Source organism: Oncorhynchus keta, chromosome 20, assembly GCF_023373465.1.
Source record: "Oncorhynchus keta strain PuntledgeMale-10-30-2019 chromosome 20, Oket_V2, whole genome shotgun sequence".
Lineage (NCBI taxonomy): Eukaryota > Metazoa > Chordata > Actinopteri > Salmoniformes > Salmonidae > Oncorhynchus > Oncorhynchus keta.
In genome coordinates this window covers 16,775,634-16,800,506 of record NC_068440.1, presented here as the reverse complement: position 1 = coordinate 16,800,506, position 24,873 = coordinate 16,775,634, and the positions used below count along the sequence as shown (strand labels likewise).

General features: G+C 42.2%; 1 protein-coding gene across 8 annotated transcripts in view; it reads left to right on the top strand.

Annotated features, from left to right (window-relative positions):
• The first annotated feature begins 243 nt into the window (after positions 1–243).
• Positions 244–24,873, top strand: part of LOC118398963 (phosphatase and actin regulator 4A-like) — a 56,932-nt gene continuing 32,302 nt past the window's right edge. The window contains exons 1-3 of one of the 8 annotated variants that reach the window (XM_052472174.1): positions 244–644; positions 15,069–15,111; positions 21,522–21,668. In XM_052472174.1, the coding sequence (XP_052328134.1) occupies positions 15,099–15,111; positions 21,522–21,668 (160 nt within the window). In that variant the 5' untranslated portion in view covers positions 244–644; positions 15,069–15,098. Of the gene's footprint in view, positions 645–4,423; positions 4,516–9,176; positions 9,295–14,772; positions 14,801–15,068; positions 15,112–15,627; positions 15,794–21,393; positions 21,669–24,873 lie in introns of those variants that run through there. The other 7 variants (XM_052472180.1, XM_052472177.1, XM_052472176.1 and 4 more) reach the window with 7 other exon arrangements.

The window sequence follows — 24,873 nt, the reverse complement described above, 5'->3', positions numbered from 1 at the left end:
AGCGAGCATTTGTGTAACTTCAACAATGCAATCATACCACAATAAGATTAACATAGCATGATCGGTTAATTGCACACAAGGTTCAACCGAAATTTGCCTTCCGCTTTTAACCAGCCCACTCCGAAATACACGTTCAGTACCAGTCAAAAGTTTAGACACACCCACTTATTCAAGAGTTTTTCTTAATTGTACTATTTTCTACATTGTAGAATAACAGTGAAGACATCAACACTATGAAATAACACACCTGGAATCATGTTTAACACTTTTTGTGTAACTACATGATTCCATATGTGTTATTTCACGTAATTGCAAAGGTGGAGCGCTTCATTTTGCACCTTCAGTGCGCCTGTGCGAACTAATCTCCGAACACCTTCGACAGCGATTTCTGAGCACTGTTTTCAAATTGTTAGCTGGCTAGCTATGCAAGCTAATATTTATCTAAGCAGTGTAGCTATGTACAAATGAAAATGTATAGAATATACTAACCTGATAATAGTTGTTGCCTAGCTTTTGGTACTTTTGGTAGCTAAATTAGCTGGTTAATTTAGCTAGTTCCGTCTGGCTTCAGTTGTGTTGATTGAACGACGTAGCCAGCTAACAAGGGATTTAAAGTCGAGCGAAGCAGGAAGCAGCTTTCAAAGGTAAGTGCAGCTAATGTTCGCTATTATATCTTATTTCTCAAGATACACAACTGTCTCGGTGAGAATGTACATGTATTGTGTTCATTGTTAGTTCATTAAAGTTGTTAACTGGTTAGCGAATATATAACTATACTAGTGATGAATTAGCCAGAACTCTGAAAGCTAGCCACCTGTTGCTACCTAGAGCAAGCTAACGTTAGCAATTGTGCTTGTAAACTCGAGTACTGTGCTGTAGCAAGTCTATCACATCACTTGTTTGGTATCAATAAGCTATCTAATGTTGACATTAACTTTATAGTTACGAGTAAATCTATTACGTCTCACTAAATGTTCCTATTTTAGTTAACCAGCTAGTTAGCTGATAAGCTAGTGCAACTAGATAGCTATCCAGGCAGGTCAGGTGCAGTGCACACCCCCATATTCCATAAGACGTTTGGCTATTCTTTTGTGCCACTATAACGTTACATGACATAGTATTTAGTCGGCAAAATGTTGGTTAAATTGATGGTACGTTATTTAGTTGGCACATTAGTTATTTCTGTTTGGTGATACAGTCAGTGTAATGCCAAGTGCCAGAAAAACAATATTGTGGACAGAATTCAAGGTAATTGAAGTATACTTTGAGTTTAACCACAATTTCAGACTACGTTTCCATCTGTATGCCATCGAATAGGCCTAAAAGCAGTTCAGCAGACACACGCAAAAGTACCAGCAAGGCGTTTTTAAATAGGCTAGATCTATTTTGTCTAGTAAAGCCATCAGTTTGATTGTTTTCAGGACTTTGTGTCAGCAAAAAAAACATACAGTAACCTTGCTTCGTCCAGTAACAAGCCATTGTTTCCAGATTGCTCGTTGCGGACGACTCCGTAGCTTAGCATCCTTGATCAACCTATACTATTGTCCCACTTATCAAATTAAATGGTATTGGTCACATACACATGGTCAAGTGTAAGGGGATGAATACGAATAGGTAAATATGTGGATGGCGATGGCTGATGCAGGCAACATGCAGTAGATGGTATAGAATACAGTATTTACATATGAGTAATGTAGAATATGTAGACGTTATTAAAGTGGTGCTATTTAAAGTGCATAGTGATACATTTGTTAAATACATTTATTAAATGTATTAAGGTGGCCAGAGATTTGAGTCTATGTTGACAGCAGCCACTCTGTGTTAGTGGTGGCTGTTTAACAGTCTGATGGCCTTGAGATAGAAGCTGTTTTTCAGTCTCTCGGTCCCAGCTTTGATGGACATGTACTGACATAGTCTTCTGGATGATAGCGGGGTGAACAGGCAGTGGCCCGGGTGGTTGTTGTCCTTGATGATATTTTTGTCTTTCCTGTGACATTGGGTGCTGTAGGTGTCCTGGAGGGCAGGTAGTTTGCCCCCGGTGATGCGTTATGCAGACCGCACTACCCTCTGGAGAGCCTTGCGGTTGTAGGCGGAGCAGTTGCTGTACCAGGTGGTGATACAGCCCGACAGGATGCTCTCGACTGTGCATCTGCAAAAATTTGAGTGTTTTAGGTGACAAGCCAAATTTCTTCAGCCTCCTGAGGTTGTCCCGTCGATGTGGATAGTGGGGTGCTCCCTCTGCTGTTTCCTGAAATCTCGTTTTGTTGACGTTGAGTGAGAGGTTATTTTCCTGACTCCACACTCCCGAGGGCCCTCACTTTCTCCCTGCAGGCCTTCTCATCATTGTTGGTAATCAAGCCTACCACTGTAGTGTTGTCTGCAAACTTGATGATTGAGTTGGAGGCGTGCATGGCCACGCAGTCTTGGGTGAACAGGGAGTACAGGAGAGGGCTGAGAACACACCCTTGTGGGCTCCTAGTGTTGAGGATCAGTGGGGTGGAGATGTATTTTCCTACCCTCACCACCTGGGGGAGGCCCGTCAAAGTCCAGGACCCAGTTGCACAGGGCGGGGTCGAGACCTGCGGTCTCGAGCTTAATGACGAGTTTGGAGGGTACTATGCTATTACATGCTGAGCTGTAGTCAATGAACAGCATTCTTACGTCGGTATACCTCTTGACCAGATGGGATAAGGCAGTGTGATGGTGATTGTGTCATCTGGACTTTTTGTGGGGGATGTAAGCAAATTGGAATGGGTCTTGGGTATCAGGTAGGGTGGAGGTGATATGATCCTTGACTTGTCTCTCAAAGCACTTCATGATGACAGAAGTGAGTGCTACGGGGCCATAGTCATTTAGTTCAGTTACCTTAGCTTTCTTGGGAACAGGAACAATGGTGGCTATCTTGAAGCATGTGGGCCCAGCAAACTGGGATAAGGATTGATTGATTGAATATGTCTGTAAACGCCAGCCAGCTGGTCTGCGAATGCTCTGAGGATGCGGCTAGGGATGCCCTCTGGCCCAGCAGCCTTGCGAGGGTTAACATGTTTAAATGTTTTACTCGCATTGGCCATGGTGAAGGAGAGCCCACATGCTTTGGTAGCGGGCCATGTCAGTAGCACTGTGTTGTCCTCTAAGCAAGCAAGGACGTTGTTTAATTTGTCTTGGAGCAAGACGTTGATGTCCGCGACAGGGCTGGTTTTCTTTTTGTAATCTGTGATTGACTGCAGATCCTGCCACATACATCTTGTGTTTGAGCTGTTGAATTGCAGCTCTACTTTGTCTCTATACTGACGCTTAGCTTGTTTGATTGCGGAGGGAATGGCTACACTGTTTGTATTTGGTCATGTTTCCAGTCGTCTTGCCATGATTAAACGTGGTGGTTCATGCTTTCAGTTTTGCGCAAATGCTGCCATCTCACCGCAGTTTCTGGTTAGAGACGGTTTTTAATGATCACAGTGGGTACAACATCACTGATGCACTTGCTAATAAACTCACTCACCTGGTCAGAGTATATGTCAATGTTGTTGTCTGTGGCTACTCGGAACATATCCCAGTCCACGTGATCAAAGCAATCTTGAAATGGGGAATCCGATTGGTCAGACCACCGTTGGCTAGACCACGGACGTTTCCTGTTTTAGTTTCTGTCTACGGGCTGGGAGCAACTAAATGGAGTCATGGTCAGATTTGCTGAAAGGAGGGCGGGGGAGGGCTTTGTATGCATCGCGGAAGTTAGAGTAGCAATGGTCCAGAATGCTACCAGCTGGTGTCGCGCATTCGATATTCTGATAGAATTTAGGAAGGCTTGTTCTCAGATTAGCTTCGTTAAAATCCCCAGCTCCAATACATCAATAAATGCAGCCTCAGGATATATGGTTTACATAGAGTCCATTCAAGTTCTTTTAGGGCCGTCGTAGAATTATTGGATATGCCTCTGTTGACGGGAAACAGTTATTTTGGTGAAACAGAATAGGCTAGGTTGATCATGGATGCCAGGCTACGGAACCTTCCGCTACAAGACATATGTAACAATGGCTCGTTGCGGGAAGAAGCATACAGTAGCCCTTGAATATAGGCTCTTTTTCATAAGCCCCATCTGGATGAACTACAATTTAGTTTCACTGTTTTATAAGTACTTGCAACTTGAGCAATGTCTCATTCAGCAGCATTCTTATTAGTCTCTCAAGTTTAATAAGCCTATGCCTAGTTCAGTTTCATCTCTCTGGTTTCATTATGCTTGTGATTTGAAACAAGTGTGTAACAATGTAAATCATGTCACTGGGCGTTTTAGTTTCCAAAAAATAGAGAGGAGCAAATACTTCTCAGGCATTCCATTGCATTCATTTTCTGCGTGTTCCAACAAGTGTCCACTGCCTTCAGTGCTGATTGGAGGTTGGAAAAAGCTCTGTAGCACAGGATACCTCAAGGTTTGTCTGACTTGTCAGGTTCTTCTAGAGAGAAGATGAAAGAAAGGGATTGTTTTACTACAGTTCTATCATATTGTGGGTCGTTTTAAAGGTAAGGCTCTGTTTCTATAGCCTGCTTTAACACTGCCCTGCAAAAGGTGATGGAAGTCAAGTCTGGGTTCAAGTCCATGGTTTTAGGGAAGAGATTGGAATGTAATTTTTCGGGACAGAAAATTACTGAGGTCTTCGCTTTCCAATTTAGTGTCTGTCATCCATCACATCAAGGCTACCTTATAATAGGCCTTAATTTAGTTAATAATTGTTTGAAATGGAAAGTTAGTGATATGTGTTTTATTATTGTTTCAGACCTATAGAGCAATCACCCCCCCCCCAACTCTGTGTGTGGACATGGCCAGTGCTGGCCAGTGCTGCAGAATTAACTTGACACAATGGGTGATTGTGCCCACCCAGCAATATGCTTTACTCTGCTCTAGGAACAAGCCGTTAATAAGATGTCAGGGAGTACAGAACAGGCTGCACTGGTTGTCGCTCTCTACAATTTTTCTGAAAGCTATCACACAATTAAAGTGGAGAGCAGCTGATTTAGCACCAGAAGGCATTTTATGTAGGTATTTTTAGCCTTATGCAGTTATTGCCCTCCTACAGTTCATGCATTACTAATCTATAGCCTAATAAGTAATACATTAATAATTTGGCAGGTGCTTATATTTGTCCCATCTCCCACAAGTGTGTATTATACGTATGTGTGAGTTGGAAATGTGTTTTTTGCATATCCCAACTACTCCTGAGACGCCCTCGGACAGTTGGGTCACGGCCAGGGTCTGGCATTATCAACGGCAACCCTGACGCAATTATGTTTAGGTGCTTTTGCTCAAGGGCAAATCAACAGATCACCTGGTCTGCTCAGGGACTCAAACTAGCGACCTTTCATTAACTTGCCCAGTGCTCTAACCGCTAGGCTACCTGCCACCCATGCAAGCTAGGTATGTATGTAATTCGCACAGTCAAGGGAGCACCCACACAGTGAAAGTACATACAATACTCTGATCACTTTACCAAACCTGGAAATCTGGCTTCCTGTGTTACTTTATTCCTTTCTGTGTAATTCTCTGCTTTCCTGAGGCAAGAGAGGACTCTGCAAACAACCTAAACATACCAGTACATACCAGTAAGCACAGAGAGACAGGTCGTCACCTGCTCTGCTCGCTTACCCTTTGATGCAATGTAAAATGGCTGTAGACAAAGGGGTGTGTGTGTGTGTGTGTGTGTGTAACTATCTGTTGCTTGTTCAAGTGTGGACCTGTTGTATTATGGATCCCTCCCCCTTGCCCTCAGAACAGCTTCAATCTGTCGGGCATGGACTCAAAAAGTTGTCAAGTCTTCCACAGGGATGCTGGCCATGTTGACCCCAGTGCTTCCCACAGTTGTCAAGTTGGCTGGATGTCCTTTGGGTATTGGACCATTCTTGATACACACTGGAAGCTGTTGAGCATGAAAGCTGTGTTTCAGTTCTTCAAACAAACCAGTGTGCCTGGCACCTACTACCATAACCTGTTCAAAGGCACTTGAATCTCTTCTTGCCCATTCACCCTCTGAATGGCACACATACACAATCCATGTCTCAATTGTCTCAAGGCTTAAAATCCTTCTTTAACCTGTCTCCTCCCCTTCATCTACACTGATTTGAAGTGGATTTAACAAGTGACATCAATAAGGGATCAAAGCTTTCACCTGGTCAGTCCATGTCATGGAAAGAGCAGGTGTTCTTAATGTTTTGTTCACTCAGTGTAGGTCTACAAATAAATAGCCTACTGATTATCCCATTAAATATAGGAAAAGCAGAGTAACCAGGGCCAGGCAGACACTTTGCAGGCTCTGTCTAGTTCCACCAAGTGCCTGATGATCCGGCTGGCAGTGGGGATTAGTTGGGCTAATTTAAGTGGTGTACAGAGTGGCATACAGACGGACACTGCTACTGCTGAGAGGAAGGACATCACGTGTGTGTCTGTGTACACTACAGTAACACTGGACTAGTCTCCAAACCGGTTAGACAGAGCACAGCTGACCAGGCGTGAGATTGCTGTAACTGCAACAGGACAACTTAGCCCGACTGTTCTATGAATGATTAATTTGGGCTAAATTAGTGTTCAGGTTCAGTAGTTCAAGCAGTGTGTTTTTGGTGTTGTCACTCTTCATGATTAGGGCTGTGACTGTAATTGAATGAGTGTAACTGATGGTTATGGATGGAGACCACCATTTACATTTACATTTACATTTAAGTCATTTAGCAGACGCTCTTATCCAGAGCGACTAATAACTGTCAAAGTTGTTTAAATAGGCCTACATTTTTTTGTTTTTTTGCATAAACTTTATTTTCTTGTAGTTAAACTTCACCTAATAGCGGGATTGTTTACTAATGATTTATAAGCAGTTATGGAAACTTAATCTCTTCTTTCCATCTGTCTGATGCTCGTTCAGCTAAATCGCTAGTTGTGCGTGGGTGTAGAAGCGCCAGCATATAGGATGTGTAAACTTTTAATACAATGCACATTTCCATTGCTTGCTAGTGAATAAATTGGTGTTTTCAAACCGGTTGGATGTGTCTGACTATTCATTAACTATTCAACAGCAGTCGACAAGGTTGTTATGGCTGAGGCCACTAATGTTGTCAAATGGACAAGGCGCCAATCCTCTCCAACCTGGCATGGTTTCATTTGATACGAAACTGTAATTTATAGACTAATGCTGATAAATAGGCTATGGACATGTTGTGTGTATTTGTTTCTATTTTAATGATTGTCAATGTCATACTGTTGCATAGCCGTCTCTCTCCCCTTCATACTTTCCTTGTCAATTCATTATCTTATAGGCTTTCTGAAAGTAGGCTAAGGTAGGGCCAGGTTTTTTAATACCTTTTTTAAGGAAATTATAAATATTTGCTTGTGTCCGACATACGCTGATGGCTTTGATTGACGGGTCCTTTTACGGGAGTGTGAGTTGGCTGATTCTCTCTATAGGCCTAGATGTCCATTCAGGAAGTTTCCTAAAGTAGCCTGTCTGTATCTATTTTAATAAGAATGATTTAATCTAGTAAAAGGCCTATTTTCAGAAAAGGCCCTTTCTCACCAAATCTGTTATTTTCTTCTGAATAATTAGGAGGAAAAAAAACATACACGCACTTCTTGTTTATTACCCCATTCACACCAATTGTGAAATATCGTCCTGCCACAGTCTGTCAATTATTTATTCGGAACAGGTTAGGGTTTTGCGTCTTTTCACATGTGAAAATATGTTGGCCGATAGAAATGATCTCAGACACTGCCACTGACATGTCGGTGGGTACATTGTGTGAATTAATTTCTCTCTGCCTGTTGTTTTTTACATTTGCATTGCATCAGTGAAGCAAGGTATCAATTTAGCCAATGTGGTCTCATTACCCCAGTGCTAGGCTACACGTTGCTCTCACTATTTAAACTTCCCCACCAGTTCATTGCCAACGCAAGAGGTTCGATCGATGATTCTCTCCTCGAATAGGGCTAGACCTATTAGTTAAAAAAAAATATAGCTTGAAATAAGTTTCAAACTATATTGCTGCTCATTGTCTATATATAAGTTACTCGTTCAAGCGCTAGAGAGAGAGGGAAGAGAGGCCAGTGGAATTGGCAGCAGAGATCTGTGATTTGCACAGGAATGGAGCAGTGAAGAAGACAGATGTGTAAGTTAGAAGTTAATATATGAATGCATCATTTGTATAGCCTATATATTAGCCTATATCTTCTAGGCCAGACCTTGACCACCTGTGCTATAGACAACCCTGACAGACAGAGGAAAATATCTGCTGGCGTTTACCCTTATCAATAAGTGTGTTGCACATATTTAGATAAGCCACTCAAATGGAAATGTAATGTCAACAAAACCACCCATTGTTTTCCTAAAATGGATCAACAGCTGACCATTAGGCTATGGACAGGCTGCGTGCATGTGTTTTCTGATGGTTGTCAATTTTGTCTTCATGCCTGTCACAGCTGTCTCTTTTTTAAAACTTCCTCGTCAATTTATATAATAGGCTGCATTGGTTTGGCTGGGTAAAGAATCCCAGACACTACTACTGACTGGGGATGTTACAAGGCCTATGGCCTTCTGAATTGAGTAAGTTACCTAGCTGTCGGCCCCAGTCATGCTCACTGGGCACCTTGCCAGGGGTGTTACCTTCTGATTGATATGTAGGTCAAAGACTTGACTTCCTGTTTGAGCTCTGGGCCATTTTCACAAGGTGAATGTTGATGAAAATAGAAATGGCATAAATAGAGCCTTATTCTACATTTCAGGGAGGCATGTTTGTTCTACGTGACATATTTCTACCTGGACGTTTCATAACATTGCACCAAGATGAACGCAGCCCTTTTTTCTGCTCGGGTTGGTCACATGAGCAGCAGGGAGGGAATGTTTGTTTTGGTCAGTGGACTTCGGTCAGGGACTACTACATTCCAAAGTGCAGCAAAGGGCCGATACTGTACCTACCACAAACCGCCCGCCCATTTTCTGCAACGATAGGCCAGGGCCACACCTACTCCACACGGCCAATCAAATCACAAGCTAGGCGACCACAGCATTCTTTGTTGCTGCGGTGACCGTTCAACTCAGTGGCGATCGGCCCTTTGTGGTGATCAACTTTGTCAGATCCTGATCCAGCCCTGGGTCTGGGTGCGTCTGCCTCAACGAACAAACACTCCCACTAACTGTCTCTCAGTTCAAAGAGCAGCTCTAAGCCTCCCTGGATACCCACTAAAGCTGTCCTTAGTTGTGATTACAGGAAAAGTACCTGATCTCTTGAAGAGGTGATTGTTCCTGTGGGCCACATATACAGACAGTAGGCTTCCATTTAATACAATAAGTCATTGGCTGCGCTTGTCTTGTCCTATTGTCCAGAATAGAAAATAACTAACGGGTGTTTTGCTAAAATATTGTTTGTGTCATGTAGTAGGTTATAGCTTAGTAGTAAAGAAACTAGGTCTTTCCCGAAGTAAAACATGTATATTTGTTGACTGAGTCATTTGTTCTTTTGACCAGTCGATTGGTGGAACTTTTTTACCCGTGTACAGTACCAGTCAACAGTTTGGACACACCTACTCATTCAAGGGTTTTTCTTAATTTTTATTATTTTCTACATTGTAGAATAATAGTGAAGACATCAAAACTATGAAATAACACACATGAAGTCATGTAGTAACCAAAGAAGTGTTTAACCATTCAAAATATATTTGACATTCCTCAAAGTAGCCACTCTTTGCCTTGATGACAGCTTTCCACACTCTTGGCATTCTCTCAACCAGCTTCATGAGTTAGTCACCTGGAATGCATTTAAATTAACAGGTGTGCCTTGTTAATTTCTGGAATGTATTTCTTTCCTTAATGCGTTTGAGCCAATCAGTTGTTGTAACGAGGTAGGGTTGGTATACATAACAGCCCTATTTGCTAAAAGACCGACTCCATTTTATGGCAAGAACCGGTCAATTAAACAAAGGGAAACCACACTGGTATTGGCACGACACAAAAATAACCCACCTTGTATTTAGTTTTGTCGACATTTGGAAAGTTGAGCAAATTTTTTTTTTTTCTCCATCAGGCCGGTGATGACATTTCTTACATGTCACTCAAATAAAATGTTTGATGGAAACCTGGTTAGAGCAACAAAAAAAAAAAATCCCTATTCAACCCCTGCTCTCTTCACCTGACACATGTATCCATCACATGCACATGGGGCTTACCTATGCTTATCATAATCGCCTATGCTTATCATAATCGCATCAATAAGTTGTTTATAAGAAACTCCGAACACTGTAATGCATGTCAGCAAAATGGATGCGGATGACAGGAAAAATAACCTAAAAGGGGAATGTTTACTGGTTGCTCAGGAGGGAAAGACAGATGAGTGGATGACGTTTGACTGAACTGCAGGAGATCATCATAAAGGAACGTAAGAAGCTCTGCGTTCATATTGTGTGCCAAACAGGTGCTGTTACAATACAATACATTTTCTTCTGACCATTAGCAACAGTATAAACAACAAATATATTATAAGCATACTTTTTTTGTAAAGCCATTATTATAGCAAAGACTAAAAACAGCCGCATGCATACGTGAATGCAATTGCCGACATGGAACAGATGAATATTTTAGGGTAATTACTCAAGGCTCCCTTTATTTCATTTTAAAAATAAAATTGCATTTCGAATCATGAATGACTCCTATGCTGTGAACTTGAACAAATTAATGATTGGTACAGTAATACAGTGCCTTGCGAAAGTATTCGGCCCCCTTGAACTTTGCGACCTTTTGCCACATTTCAGGCTTCAAAAATAAAGATAAAACTATTTTTTTGTGAAGAATCAACAACAAGTGGGATTCATGAAGTGGAATCATGAAGTGGAACGACATTTATTGGATATTTCAAACTTTTTTAACAAATCAAAAACGGAAAAATTGGGCGTGCAAAATTATTCAGCCCCTTTACTTTCAGTGCAGCAAACTCTCTCCAGAAGTTCAGTGAGGATCTCTGAATGATCCAATGTTGACCTAAATGACTAATGATGATAAATACAATCCACCTGTGTGTAATCAAGTCTCCGTATAAATGCACCTGCACTGTGATAGTCTCAGAGGTCCGTTAAAAGCGCAGAGAGCATCATGAAGAACAAGGAACACACCAGGCAGGTCCGAGATACTGTTGTGAAGAAGTTTAAAGCCGGATTTGGATACAAAAAGATTTCCCAAGCTTTAAACATCCCAAGGAGCACTGTGCAAGCGATAATATTGAAATGGAAGGAGTATCAGACCACTGCAAATCTACCAAGACCTGGCCGTCCCGCTAAACTTTCAGCTCATACAAGAAGAAGACTGATCAGAGATGCAGCCAAGAGGCCGATGATCACTCTGGATGAACTGCAGAGATCTACAGCTGAGGTGGGACACTGTCCATAGGACAACAATCAGTCGTATATTGCACAAATCTGGCCTTTATGGAAGAGTGGCAAGAAGAAAGCCATTTCTTAAAGATATCCATAAGTGTTGTTTAAAGTTTGCCACAAGCCACCTGGGAGACACACCAAACATGTGGAAGAAGGTGCTCTGGTCAGATGAAACCAAAATTGAACTTTTTGGCAACAATGCAAAACGTTATGTTTGGCGTAAAAGCAACACAGCTCATCACCCTGAACACACCATCCCCACTGTCAAACATGGTGGTGGCAGCATCATGGTTTGGGCCTGCTTTTCTTCAGCAGGGACAGGGAAGATGGTTAAAATTTATGGGAAGATGGATGGAGCCAAATACAGGACCATTCTGGAAGACAACCTGATGGAGTCTGCAAAAGACCTGAGACTGGGACGGAGATTTGTCTTCCAACAAGACAATGATCCAAAACATAAAGCAAAATCTACAATGGAATGGTTCAAAAATAAACATATCCAGGTGTTAGATTGGCAAAGTCAAAGTCCAGACCTGAATCCAATCGAGAATCTGTGGAAAGAACTGAAAACGGCTCTTCACAAATCCTCTCCATCCAACCTCACTGAGTTCGAGCCGTTTTGCAAGGAGGAATGGGGAAAAATTTCAGTCTCTCGATGTGCAAAACTGATACATACCCCAAGCGACTTACAGCTGTAATCGCAGCAAAAGGTGGCGCTACAAAGTATTAACTTAAGGGGGCTGAATAATTTTGCACGCCCAATTTTTCCGTTTTTGATTTGTTAAAAAAGCTTGAAATATCCAATAAATGTCGTTCCACTTCATGATTGTGTCCCACTTGTTGTTCATTCTTCACAGAAAAATACAGTTTTATATCTTTGTTTGAAACCTGAAATGTGGCAAAAGGTCGCAAAGTTCAAGGGGGCCGAATACTTTCGCAAAGGCACTGTATATTGACATATAGGCCTCGGTAAGTTACGGTATTAAGACAGCTCAACAGGATGCGCTCTTAGGCCTACAGCTCGATGGTGGTTATACAAGGCTGCCATACTAAGCCTGCTAATGATAATGACATTATTTATTGTTATAATGATGATGGTCATAATAATAATGAGATCAAGAAAAAGGAAGAAAATGGGGTCAACTCTAAAAGAAACCCTACGTGATATTGCCTCCACACATGTTGTTGTTAATAACCAGAAGCTGTGCAGCTGGTACTGTGGGTGTAATTGATTATGGTTGTAAATCAGCTGGTTGTAATTGGCTAACATAACTGTGGACCTGTGATGCAACACTGCTTGGATCTGTTCTCTAAAAGCCTGAAGCACATCAACAAGTCAACTGACTGCTTTTGGCTGGGTTAGCAACATTTTAGTTTAAAACCCAGACAATTCACATGACATTGGTTCGTTCCTCCATCACCTGGGTCTCTTTCATATGGCCACAAACTTCAGATCTGTCTCAGACAGAAAGTAATTGCTTGATAGCGACAGGTGTTTACATTTTGCCAGTGTAATGAAATTAGTTTTGACTTGGCCGAGCGTCACCTGTCTGACTCGTGGCTAGGCTGACTAATGCACAATTATGTCACAGCTGCTAGCTCAAGCTAGTCTTTTTAGAAGTCATCCTCTTTCACTTCCATCCGCTCTCTGATCATTTACACTGAGCCAATCTGAGTCTGGACAAGCTTGTGGAACACTACATTGATTTGCTACTATCCCGTATGCCCAGAGTCCTACATTTTAATCTGAGGTGTGTTTCGATGTCGAGTGGAAAGCTCAACATCGATTTCCTCCTGTCTTGTGTGTGTGACCAGAGTCCATAACACAGTGAGCACCACAAGTTGGTTGCACTGCCAGCTAACTGAGGATCAAGGGCCATGTTAATAACTAGGGAAGGTGAGAGATTGATTTCTTAGCTACTTATTCAAGGGTTTCTATTTATTTTTACTATTTTCTACATTGTAGAATAATAGTGAGGACAAACTTTGAAATAACACATGGAATCATGTAGTAACCAAAAGTGTTAAACAAATCAAATACGTTTTATATTTGAGATTCTTCAAAGTGGCCACTTTGCCTTCACGACAGCTTTCCACACTTGGCATTCTCTCAACCAGCTTCACCTGGAATGCTTTTCCAACAGTTTTGATGGAGTTCCCACATATGCTGAGCACATGTTGACTGCTTTTCCTTCACTCAGCGGTCCAACTCTTCCCAAACATTCTCAATTGGGTTGAGGTCAGGTGATTCAGCACTCAATCACTCTCCTTCTTGATCGAATAACCCTTACACAGCCTGGAGGTGTGTTGGGTCATTGTCCTGTTGAAAATAAATAATAATCCTACTAAGCCCAAACCAGATGGGATGCTGTATTGCTACAGAATGTTGTGGTAGCCATGGTGGTTAAGTGTGCCTTGAATTCTAAATAAGTCACTGACAGTGTCCCCAGGAAAGCACCCCCCACAAATCACACCACCTCCTCCATGCTTCACAGTGGTAACCACTCATGCGGAGATAATGCGTTCACCTACTCTGCTTCTCACAAAGACCCAGTGGTAGGAACCAAAAATCTCACATTTGGATTTATCAGTCCAATGGACAGATTTCCACCGGTCTAATGTCCATTGCTTGTGTTTCTTGGCCCAAGCAAGTCTCTTCTTCTTGCTGGTGTCCTTTTAGTGGTGGTTTCTTTGCAGCAATTTGACCATGAAGGCCTGAATCACGCAGTCTCCTCTGAACAGTTGATGTTGAGATGTCTGTTAGTTGAACTCTGAAGCTTTTATTTGGGCTGCAATTTCTGAGGCTGGTAACTCCAATGAACTTATCCTCTGTAGCAGAGGTAACTCTGGGTCTTCCTTTCCTGTGGCCAGTTTCACCATAGCGCCTGATTGTTTTTGACTGCACTTGAAGACACTTTCGAAGTTGTTGAAATGTTCTGGCTTGACTGACCTTTCATGTCAGTCAAAGTATGGATGGACTGTTCTTACTCTTAGCTTATTTGAGCTGTTCTTTGCCATAATATGGACTTGGTCTTTTACCAAATAGGGCTTTCTTCTGTATACCTTGTCACAACACAACTGTTTGGCTCAAACACATTAAGAAGGAAAGAAATTCCACAAATGAACTTTTAACAAGGCCAACCTGTTAATTTAAATGCGTTCTAGGTGACTACCTCATGAAGCTGGTTGAGAGAATGCCAAGAATGTGCTTAGCTGTCGAGGCAAAGGGTGGCTACTTTGAAGAAACTTTACTATGTTGAAAATAGTAAAAATACAGAAGCCCTTGAATGAGTAGGTGTGTCCAACATTTTGACTGGTACTGTATATTAGACTAGTTATTAATTTTACAGTAACTAAACTGCTCCTTCCTGGCTTTGCAGCCTGTCTGGTGTCTGTTGGGGAGATGAGGTAAGCACCACTTTAATACTCTGTGGCTCCTCTCCTCCTCTTACAGACTGAATGACAGCTTGAAAGATGATCTGATGTGGTGTGAATTACTCTTTTTACACACAAGCTCTTATCTGAGGTATAAGGACCTCTGACCACAGTCATGCAGGATGAGGGTGGCTAGGTCAAACAAATGTCTCATTAGGCCATGTCATTTATTTTGTCTGTATATTTTAATCTAGTCGTTCTACTTCCTCATTTGTTCTGCTTCTTTTTTTGTCTGACTCAGGAGCTGCTGACTACTGGCCTTTGGACTGTGATGGAAAATCGTGGTAAGAAAAGTATCATTTCAATTCAGGCCTAAATTCTATCCTGGCCTACTGATTTATGAAAATGGATTTAGCCTAGCTGTAGTAGTGTGGCATGCATTTTACTGTTTGAATGGCTTGGCTCTTATTGTCTAGGAAAAGTTAGATTTTGTTTGTGGTGGTCTTAGCTTTTGCCCTCAGTCAAAACATCTGAAAACCCACACACAAGAGTTCTAACCTAGCTAGATGTTATAAGTGTTGCATGCTACTGTGGTGTGCTTTGGAGATTACCATCAGGAATGGTATGAGGAAAGCCGAAAGTGGGGAGTCAACACCAACAGTGTAAAGTGCGAAGTTGCCTGTGCTGGGTAAGCGATACTAGCCTGTCCTATCCGTTAGGGGTTGGGTGCAGCATGACGCATGGCTCTGTTGACAGGGGCTATCTGGTTGGGCCTTTCTCCCAGCAGAGGACACACTTGTAAAGGTTAGGAAGCAGCTCAGTGTTTATTTACCAGCCCCACGCGGCCTTGGCTGTAGTCTCTAATTTCAACTGCGGAAGGACCTCCATGTGAGTCCATGGAAGAGGAGACAGTATCAAGTACAGTCTCGTTAGTGTCTCCCTGTCGCAGACCGATCGGTTGTGTTCTATCGTTGGATGTATTCTATGTCTATTGATCTCTGAAAGGCCTAGCAATGGCTGTACGATGTGAGTAAAATGCTGTTTCTGTTTGTGATTTCTTCTGTTCTGTGCTTGTGTTCGATTGTTTTTTAAATTATTTGTTTGAAACTGGTGAACAATGTCAAAGTTATTTGTGAGGCAGTTTTATCAAGCAGAGTCTAAAAGACTGAACTTGACAACTGAATGGGGGAGCGTTGTGATTGTTTGTACTTTAAGCTGCCCGAGATATTTTGATAGGCGCTGTATGTGTGGCCTCTGATCTTCCTAAGCCAGGCAGTGAAAGACGTGGTGGCTGGTCTGGTGCAGTTCTGGACAGGTCAGGGCAGTGTCCTGGTTGACCAACACACAAAAACAAATAAATATGTTTTCACAATGCAGTGAAATGTGTTGTTTTACAGGGTCAGCCAAAGTACTACGGCACCCCTGGAGCAAATTGGGCTTAAGTGACTTATACCCACCTTGTCGGCTCGGGTATTCGAACCAGCGACCGTTGGGTTGCTAGGCTACCTGCCACTATTAGGCTTAGAGGAACAGACACACAGTCACCAGCTAGGACAGAATAGAAGGCCAGATCTACTCAACTCTGACCCTGGCTGGCTTTCTGACCCTGGCTGTCCTAGTGGCCCAGCTCAGTATAAATACACCTGACTGATTTGATTTCCTCCCTGTCTCTTAAACAGTTTTTAACAGAGGTGTTTAAACCGGACTGATTCCTTCCCCATCATAGTGCCCAGAGCTGTACATGGCTCTGATGGGGCCTTTGATATCAGTGGTGGAAGTTTTGGCAGTTACTGGAGTGACATGGTCAGTGGCAGTAATTCAATCTATTTGTATAGTCATGTAAGCAATAAGAACATTCTCTTGCCCTTGACTCCTGTATTGTGTGTGACTTGATGATGATTCATCAGTATTATGGAATTTGTATTGTGTTGAGTCATGCACTAGCCTATTTTTATTCAGCTCAAACAAATAAACGTTTTTGCTATCACAGATATTCCTTTGATAAATTCAATAAGGCCGGTATGGATCCATGTAGGGACCAGCTGACAGCCAGCTATGGTTCCCAGATTAGGACGTTGTATCAAAAAGCTGACCTATAGCCTCGCATTCCTAACATTCCTGCCTGTCATTTCCTCTTGAGCGAGGGCTCAGTGTCTTGTATTTACCTCTAGAGGGAGCTACTGTGTTCTGCACTGTGGCTCAACAGAGGCAAACAGGTTTTTGAATCGAGTAGTGTCAGATTTGAAAAGACGCACACTCAATCTTTTTTTATTTTTAAGTCAAGGTCATTCACTGTAGACATTCACACACTGACTACTACGTTCAGAGCAGTAAACAGTTGGCTACTTTATAGGTTACACTCTGTATTCAAAATAGCACTGTTTGAAACATTGACAGGTTTGAACAAGTGTCAAGTACGTTATCGTTCCAAGAATTGTGACACCTGTAACTGAATGGTTTAGGAAAGTGTCAACAAACTGCACATTCCCACAGCCAACTAGTCTGTAAATCATTCATTGGTTATGGTGGACCTTTGTAGCTCAGTTGGTAGAGCATGTCACTTGTAACGCCAGGGTAGTGGGTTCAATTCCCGAGACCAGGCCATACGTAAAAAATAAAAAAAAAGATTCAAGCATGACTAAGTTATTTTGGATAAAAGCATCTGCTCAATGGCCATTTATTATTATTATTATTATTATTATTATTATTCATATACACTCAGTAGCCAGTTTATTAAGTTCACCCATCTAGTTTCAGGTGTTCCTCTCATCAATTGTCTAGTGTTGATAATGGCGTGCCCACTGGAGCAGCTTATTGTTTTTAGCTGATAGGAGTGGAGCCCGGTGTGGTCATCTGCTGCAGTAGCCCGGACTGCCACTGACTGGATGTTTTTGTTTGCCACATCATTCTCGGTAACCACAGGACTGCCACTGACTGGATGTTTTTGTTTGCCACATCATTCTCGGTAACCACAGGACTGCCACTGACTGGATGTTTTTGTTTGCCACATCATTCTCGGTAACCACAGGACTGCCACTGACTGGATGTTTTTGTTTGCCACATCATTCTCGGTCAACCCTAGACATTGTTGTGCTTGAAAAGCCCAGGGTGGCAGTCAGTTCTGAGATACTGGAACTGGCGCGCCTGGCACCGACGATCATACCATGCTCCAAGTTGCCCAGGTCACTTGTTTTGCCCATTCTAACGTTCAATCAAACAGTAACTGGATGCCTGTCTGCCTGCTTTATATAGCAAGCCACGGTGCCGTGGTGACTCACTGTCTGTAGGTGTAAATCATTTTAGTGAACAGAGTTGTGTACCTAAAACTAGTGATTGAGTGTATATTATATTGAGCTTCAATAGGTTTATTCACATAATTCCACTAAGACTACAGTTGAAGTCGGAAGTTTACATGCACCTTAGCCAAATGCATTTAAACTCAGTTTTTCCACAATTCCTGACGTTTAATGTCTTAGTTCAGTTAGGATCACCATTTCATTTTAAGAATGTGAAATGTCACTAGTAGGGAGAGATTTATTTCAGCTTTTATTTCTTTCACCACATTCCCAGTGGGTCAGAAGTTCACATACACTCAGTTAGTATTTGGTAGCATTGCCTTCAAATTGTTTAACTTGGGTCAAACGTTTCTGGTAGCCTTCCACACGCTTCCCACAATAAGTTGGTGTAAATTTTGTCCCATTCCTCCTGACAGAGCTGGTGTAACTGAGTCAGGTTTGTAGGCCTCCTTGCTCGCACACACTTTTTCAGTTCTGCCCACAAATGTTCTATAGGATTGAGGTCAGGGATTTGTGATGGCCACTCCAATACCTTGACTTTGTTGTCCTTAAGCCATTTTGGAAGTATGCTTGTGGTCATTGTCCATTTGGAAGACCCATTTGCGACCAAGCTTTAACTTCCCGACTGATATCATGCCTCATGATGCCATCTATTTTGTGAAGTGCACCAGTCCCTCCTGCAGCTACGAAACCCACAACACGATGCTGCCACCCCCATGCTTCACAGTTGGGATGGTGTTCTTCGGCTTGCAAGCCTCCCCCTTTTTCCTCCAAACATAACGATGGTCATTATGGCCAAACAGTTATTTTTTGGACATTTCTCCAAAAAGTACAATTTTTGTCCCCATGTGCAGTTGCAAACCTTAGTCTGGCTTTTTTTATGGCGGTTTTGGAGCAGTGGCTTTTTCCTTGCTGATCGGCCTTTCAGGTTATGTCGATATAGGACTCGTTTTACTGTGGATATAGATACTTTTGTACCTGTTTCCTCCAGCATCTTCACAAGGTCCTTTACTGCTGTTCTGGGATTGATTTGCCCTTTTCGCACAAAAGTACGTTCATCTCTAGGAGACCGAATGCGTCTCCTTCCTGAGTGGTATGACTGCTGTGTGGTCCCATGGTGTTTATATTTATGTACTATGGTTGGTACAAATGAACGTGGTACCTTCAGGTGTTTGGAAATTGCTCCCAAGGATGAACCAGACTTATGGAGGTCTCCAATTTTCTTTTCTAAAGTCTTAGCTGATTTATTTTGATTTTCACAAGATGTCAAGCAAAGGGGTACTTAGTTTGAAGGTAGGCCTTGAAATACATCCACAGGTACACCTCCAATTGACTCAAATTATGTCAATTAGTCTATCAGAAGCTTCTAAAGCCATGACATAATTTTATGGAATTTCCCAAGCTGTTTACAGGCACAGTCAACTTAGTTTATGTACATTTCTGACCCATTGAAATTGTGATACAGTGAAATAATCTGTCTGTAAACAATTGTTGGAAAAATTACCTACTTGCCAAAACTATAGTTTGTTAACAATCCATTTGTGGAGTGGTTTAAAAACGAGTTTTAACGACTCCAACCTAAGTGTATGTAAACTTCCGACTTCAACTATGAGTTTTTAGTGGTCTTTTAATGAGCCACGTTTCCTGGTTTAGTTTGTTTGCCTTCTATTAGCCTACTGTCAATATTGTAGGCTGGTCTCTAAAGGTTGAGTAAATGCATTTCTGTGACTGTTTAGGTTCACTGGCGAACTAGTTAATTTAGTCTTAGGCTATTATAGCTAGGCTAGGGGAAGAACCAACTGTTAATTTCCTTCATGCTCTGCAGTCAGAGTTTGAGATGGACTTTGCACGTTGCTATTTGCGAGAACATCCCTCATCCAGCAGGGCTTCCTGTATTTCATAGCAGTTTCACATTTTTAGGTAAGCTGATATGTACTGTTACATGTATTGGCACAGACTGAATTTGAGTGAAGGCATTTATACAGTCTATTCACATGTTGGCCTCGCGGTCAACTAGGCAACGCTGATTGTCAAATCTTCTCTTGATAAGATTCTCAGTAAATGGAATGTCTTTGTGGACTCTGGGTTGTATCTTCTTGTAGAATTGAAAGGGTTGCATCCTTAGTCTAGTGCACAGCCCACTCGGTCTGATTGGCTGGAGGAAAGACATGCCTTCCTCTCCCACCCCTTTCTTACCTCCCTCCCTCTAACCCACCTTATCTCTCCTTCCAGTAGCTTTTTCTCCTCTCACACCCTCAGCCTAAACGGAGTGGCTCTATGTAACCACACCACTCACTGCTACTGCAGTTCAGTAAAGCAGAGCTGAAGGAACATTGCTGTTAAACAGGGATTTCTGACTGACACGTTAAACACTCACTGAAATGTGAGGTGTTGATTTGAGCATTGTGTTAACGTTGGGGCATCTTAGGTGAGCTGTTATGCTAGTGTTTTCTCTCTTCCTCAACAGTTGGGCCTTTTCAAAACTATCCATAAAATAAGAAAAGTGTTTTGATGAACCTGTCAGCAACAACTCTACCATTCAGCTGTCCTTCTGCACAACGGCACATGCTTCTGTCCTCCCTTCACTCATGTGTGGTGCACTTCACATTATAGGCTATGTGGTTGACTCCGGGAGAGTAACACGAAACCTCAGTGACATCACTTCCCCTTTTCCTGGTGCGAAGCACAACCTTCCACCTAGACCCATCTCACCTTTCACCACTTCTCACGTTACCAATCTCTTCTCTCCCGAGCAGACATGGGTTCAAATACTATTTTAATTCTCTCAAATAGTGTTAGCTTTTGCTCTAGTCTGCCTGGAGTACCATATGGTTGGAATTTGCACTCTTGCACATATTACATTTGTCCCATTGTGCTAGGCAACCTCAATCAAGCCCAGATAAAGTATCTGAAAACATATTGAATAATATTTGACCCCAAGTCTGTTATCCAGCGAGCAGAGAGCCCTCCCATAGCCGTTGTGCCTGGGTGCTGCTCTCTCTGCTCTGCTGGAGGGGCCCACTCTGACTCAAACCTCTCTGGGCTTGACTACCCCCCGGGCCCACCCTACCCTCCACTCCTCTCCTACCCCCCACCACTACTAAGCTCACTCTCTCACCTCCTGTAAACTTTGCCCCTGAAAGATCTGCAGTGAGGAATGACCGGCATCTGAGACTGCTGGTATGCTGCTGCCTTATAACTGGCATACTTTATTTATGAAGTCAGCTAGACAGACAGGAAGGAAGGGAGGAGGGGCTAGCTTCAAACAGAGTGAGTTAGCGAGTGTGTGAGAGAGAGACACACAGAGCAATAGACGGAAGGGCAGGACTAGAAAGAAAGAGAAAAAGAGGTAGAGAACGATGTGAGCTGAGGAAGTAGGAGTGTCTTGGGTTACAGGAGTGTTAAGGCGGTTGTGTTTGTTGGCGAGGATCGTAGCTGGGATCTATTTTTTTCCTCAGTGTGTCTGTATCCCTCCTCCCTGCCGTGGACCCCAGGAGAGGTAGGGGCTGGTGGGACAGGGGCGTGGGGTAGCATGGGACAGAATGCCAGCAACACTGAGACAGTGCCCCAGCAACACCAACAGCAACCTGCTCAACACAACACCGGTGAGTCTAAGGACAGGACAGGTGCATGTACAGAATCTGAGGACATGAGCTTTTGTATTTGAGACATGAGCTTTTGTATTTGACTTTGCATTTGTTTTTGGAAGAGGAGTTTGACTGTTTAGTAGCCTACTCAGGATAGTGCTATTTGTTTTTGTTGGCGTGGGAGAACAGAGGACCTAACAGGACCTGCTTTTGTATTGGTGTCTTTGGAAGATGAGTTTGACTGTTTAGTAGCCTACTCAGGATAGTGCTATTTGTTTTTGTTGGCGTGGGAGAACAGAGGACCTAACAGGACCTGCTTTTGTATTGGTTTCTTTGGAAGAGGAGTTTGACTGTTTAGTAGCCTACTCAGGATAGTGCTATTTGTTTTTGTTGGCGTGGGAGAACAGAGGACCTAACAGGACCTGCTTTTGTATTGGTGTCTTTGGAAGAGGAGTTTGTTTGTTTGGAATGTTTTGTAGAGAAGTGTTTGTGTTAACATGGAACCGAGAGGTTAGGCGGATATGGAGGAAATTTGGTGCAGGTGTTTTTGTGTTGGAAACAGAGAAAGAACGGAGGCAGAGAAGTGCAGGCACAGACAGGTGTGAGGGAATGGATGCTGGAATGTGGTGATTGTGTAATACACAAACCTCACCGACCACTCTGCTGTCTAAACTACACCTCTCTGCTATCTAAACTACACCAACCTCACCGACCTCTCTGCTGTCTAAACTACACCTCTCTGCTATCTAAACTACACCAACCTCACCGACCTCTCTGCTGTTTAAGCTACACCAACCTCACCGACCTCTCTGCTGTCTAAACTACACAGACTTCTCTGCTGTCTAAACTACACCAACCTCACCTACCTCTCTGCTGTCTAAACTACACCAATTACACGACCACTCTGCTGTCTAAACTCCTCTCCATCTCTCCCTCACCCCTTTTTTTATGATGGAACATGGAATCTTTTATTAAAAACAGTGGAGCTGGGAGTGCAAGGCACCAGCTGCCATCTCGAGTGTGTGTCAGGATTCTATCTCTTCTTGTGGGGTTGTACAGTTTGCCTAAAGCTACCATTGTTCCTCTCTAATTCACACAGAAACCGAAACCTGTTTTTGCTGCTATGACTGAAAGGGCAGAACACATAACTGTTGGATTTAGACTGTTCCTCTGTAAACTGTATGTAGAGAGCGATCTCCAATCCCTGCTTGATGGGGTTTTTTTTCTTCTTTTTTTCGTCCTCTCACTGTCAACTGCGTTTATTTTCAGCAAACTTAACATGTAAATATTTGTATTAACATAAGATTCAACAACTGAGACATAAACTGAACAAGTTCCACAGACATGTGACTAACAGAAATGGAATAATGTGTTCCTGAACAAAAGGGGGGTAAAAATCAAAAGTAAGTCAGTATCAGGTGTGGCAACCAGCTGAATTAAGTACTACAGTACATCTCCTCCTCATGGACTGCACCAGATTTGCCAGTTCTTGCTGTGAGATGTTACCCCACTCTTCCACCAAGGCACCTGCAAGTTCCCAGACATTTCTGGGGGTGGAATGGCCCTAGCCCTCACCCTCCGATCCAATAGGTCCCAGACGTGCTCTTGCATTGAGATGCAGTGTCTTAGACCACTGTGCCACTCGGGAGCCCACATGCAACAATGTTGATGACGACGATGCTGTTTTCACTTTGCTGCTTAATATAAATCCACTAGCCTCCTATGACACTATTAGTTTGTCTTTTCTTAGCAAGTTGCCCTAAATCTTGAGTCACTGATTGTTAGCCGCTAATGTTAATAGCTAGCTAACTAATAAATGTACTGAGTAAGAGCAAACGTAGCTAGCTAATACAGCCTGATAATACCAGTGATGGTGTAGACCTAAATTGGCATGTTGTTTGTGCAACAGAGAGGAAATCAAAGAGGGTTATGTGAAGCAAGAATATGTTCGCTACATGAAGTAGCTAAGAGAGAATTAAATGTAGCCAAAGATTGTAGGGTTCCCTAGGAAACACTTATCAACACTTTCCTTCCTACCCTGTCACAATATCTCCTCCCGGGCATTTGAATTTGTCATCTCAAACACCACTGTATTCAAAGTGTCCACTATTATGTTCTAGCTATATAATTACAATAGTCATTCTGTTTCCATGATTCCATCAGTTTTGCTCTAATTCACAAGTCAAATCACAATTTCAACATTTGGTTAAAAATAAGTCCTAGATTATTTGTCCATTTTGTGCAGCCCTACCTGGCAGTGTGGAACTTCTCAATTGAGCAGTGGTGTACAAATACTTAAAAGTACTACTTAAGTTTTTTTTCTTCTGGTATCTGTCTGGTATCTGCATTCTTTAAAAAAAATACTGTACTTTTTACTTCATATTTTCCTTGACACCTAAAAGTACTCGTTACATTTTGAATGCTTAGCAAGACAGGAAAATGGTCCAATTCACGCATTTGTCAAGAACATCCCTGGTCATCTACTGCCTCTGATCTGAGGGACTCACAAAAAACACATGCTTCCTTCGTAAATTATGTCTGAGTGTGCCCCTGGCTATCTTTAAATACAAAAACAAGAAAATGATGCCACCTGGTTTGCTTAATATAAGGAATTTGTACTTTTACTTTTGATACTTACGTATATTTAAAACCAAATACTTTTACTCAAGTAGTATTTTACTGGGTGACTTTCACTTGTACTTGAGTCATTTTCTATTAACGTAGCTTTATTTTTACTCTATGACAATTTGGGTACTTTTTTCACCACTGCAATTGAGTGCAGGAAATGTGGAAATGATAAGTGCTGAAATATGTTTTGGTTGAATTGAACAGTATAAAACAATCAGAATGGAGAGACTCATTGAAATCACTTAGAATGTAAATGTTGCCACCCTAGGGTCACTCACTACTCATAAAGCAATTGTAGAACTTTTATTATTTTTATTTATTTATATATATTTCTTTTTTCTTTTTAAATACTGTCACACTGTCCAATTTATTTAAATATCGTGATATAATATTTTATATGGCCCTAGTGTGATGTTGTGGACTTTTATACGTTGGCATTGTTTTGTTGTGCACTTAGAACTCTTTAAAAAGGTAAAGGAATTGTATGCCTTGGTTTGGCTATTTTATTCGTACAATGTATACAGATTTGGGCTCCCGAGTGGTGCCGTGAGTCAGTCCCATAGGGCGGCACACAGTTGGCCCAGAGTCCTCCGAG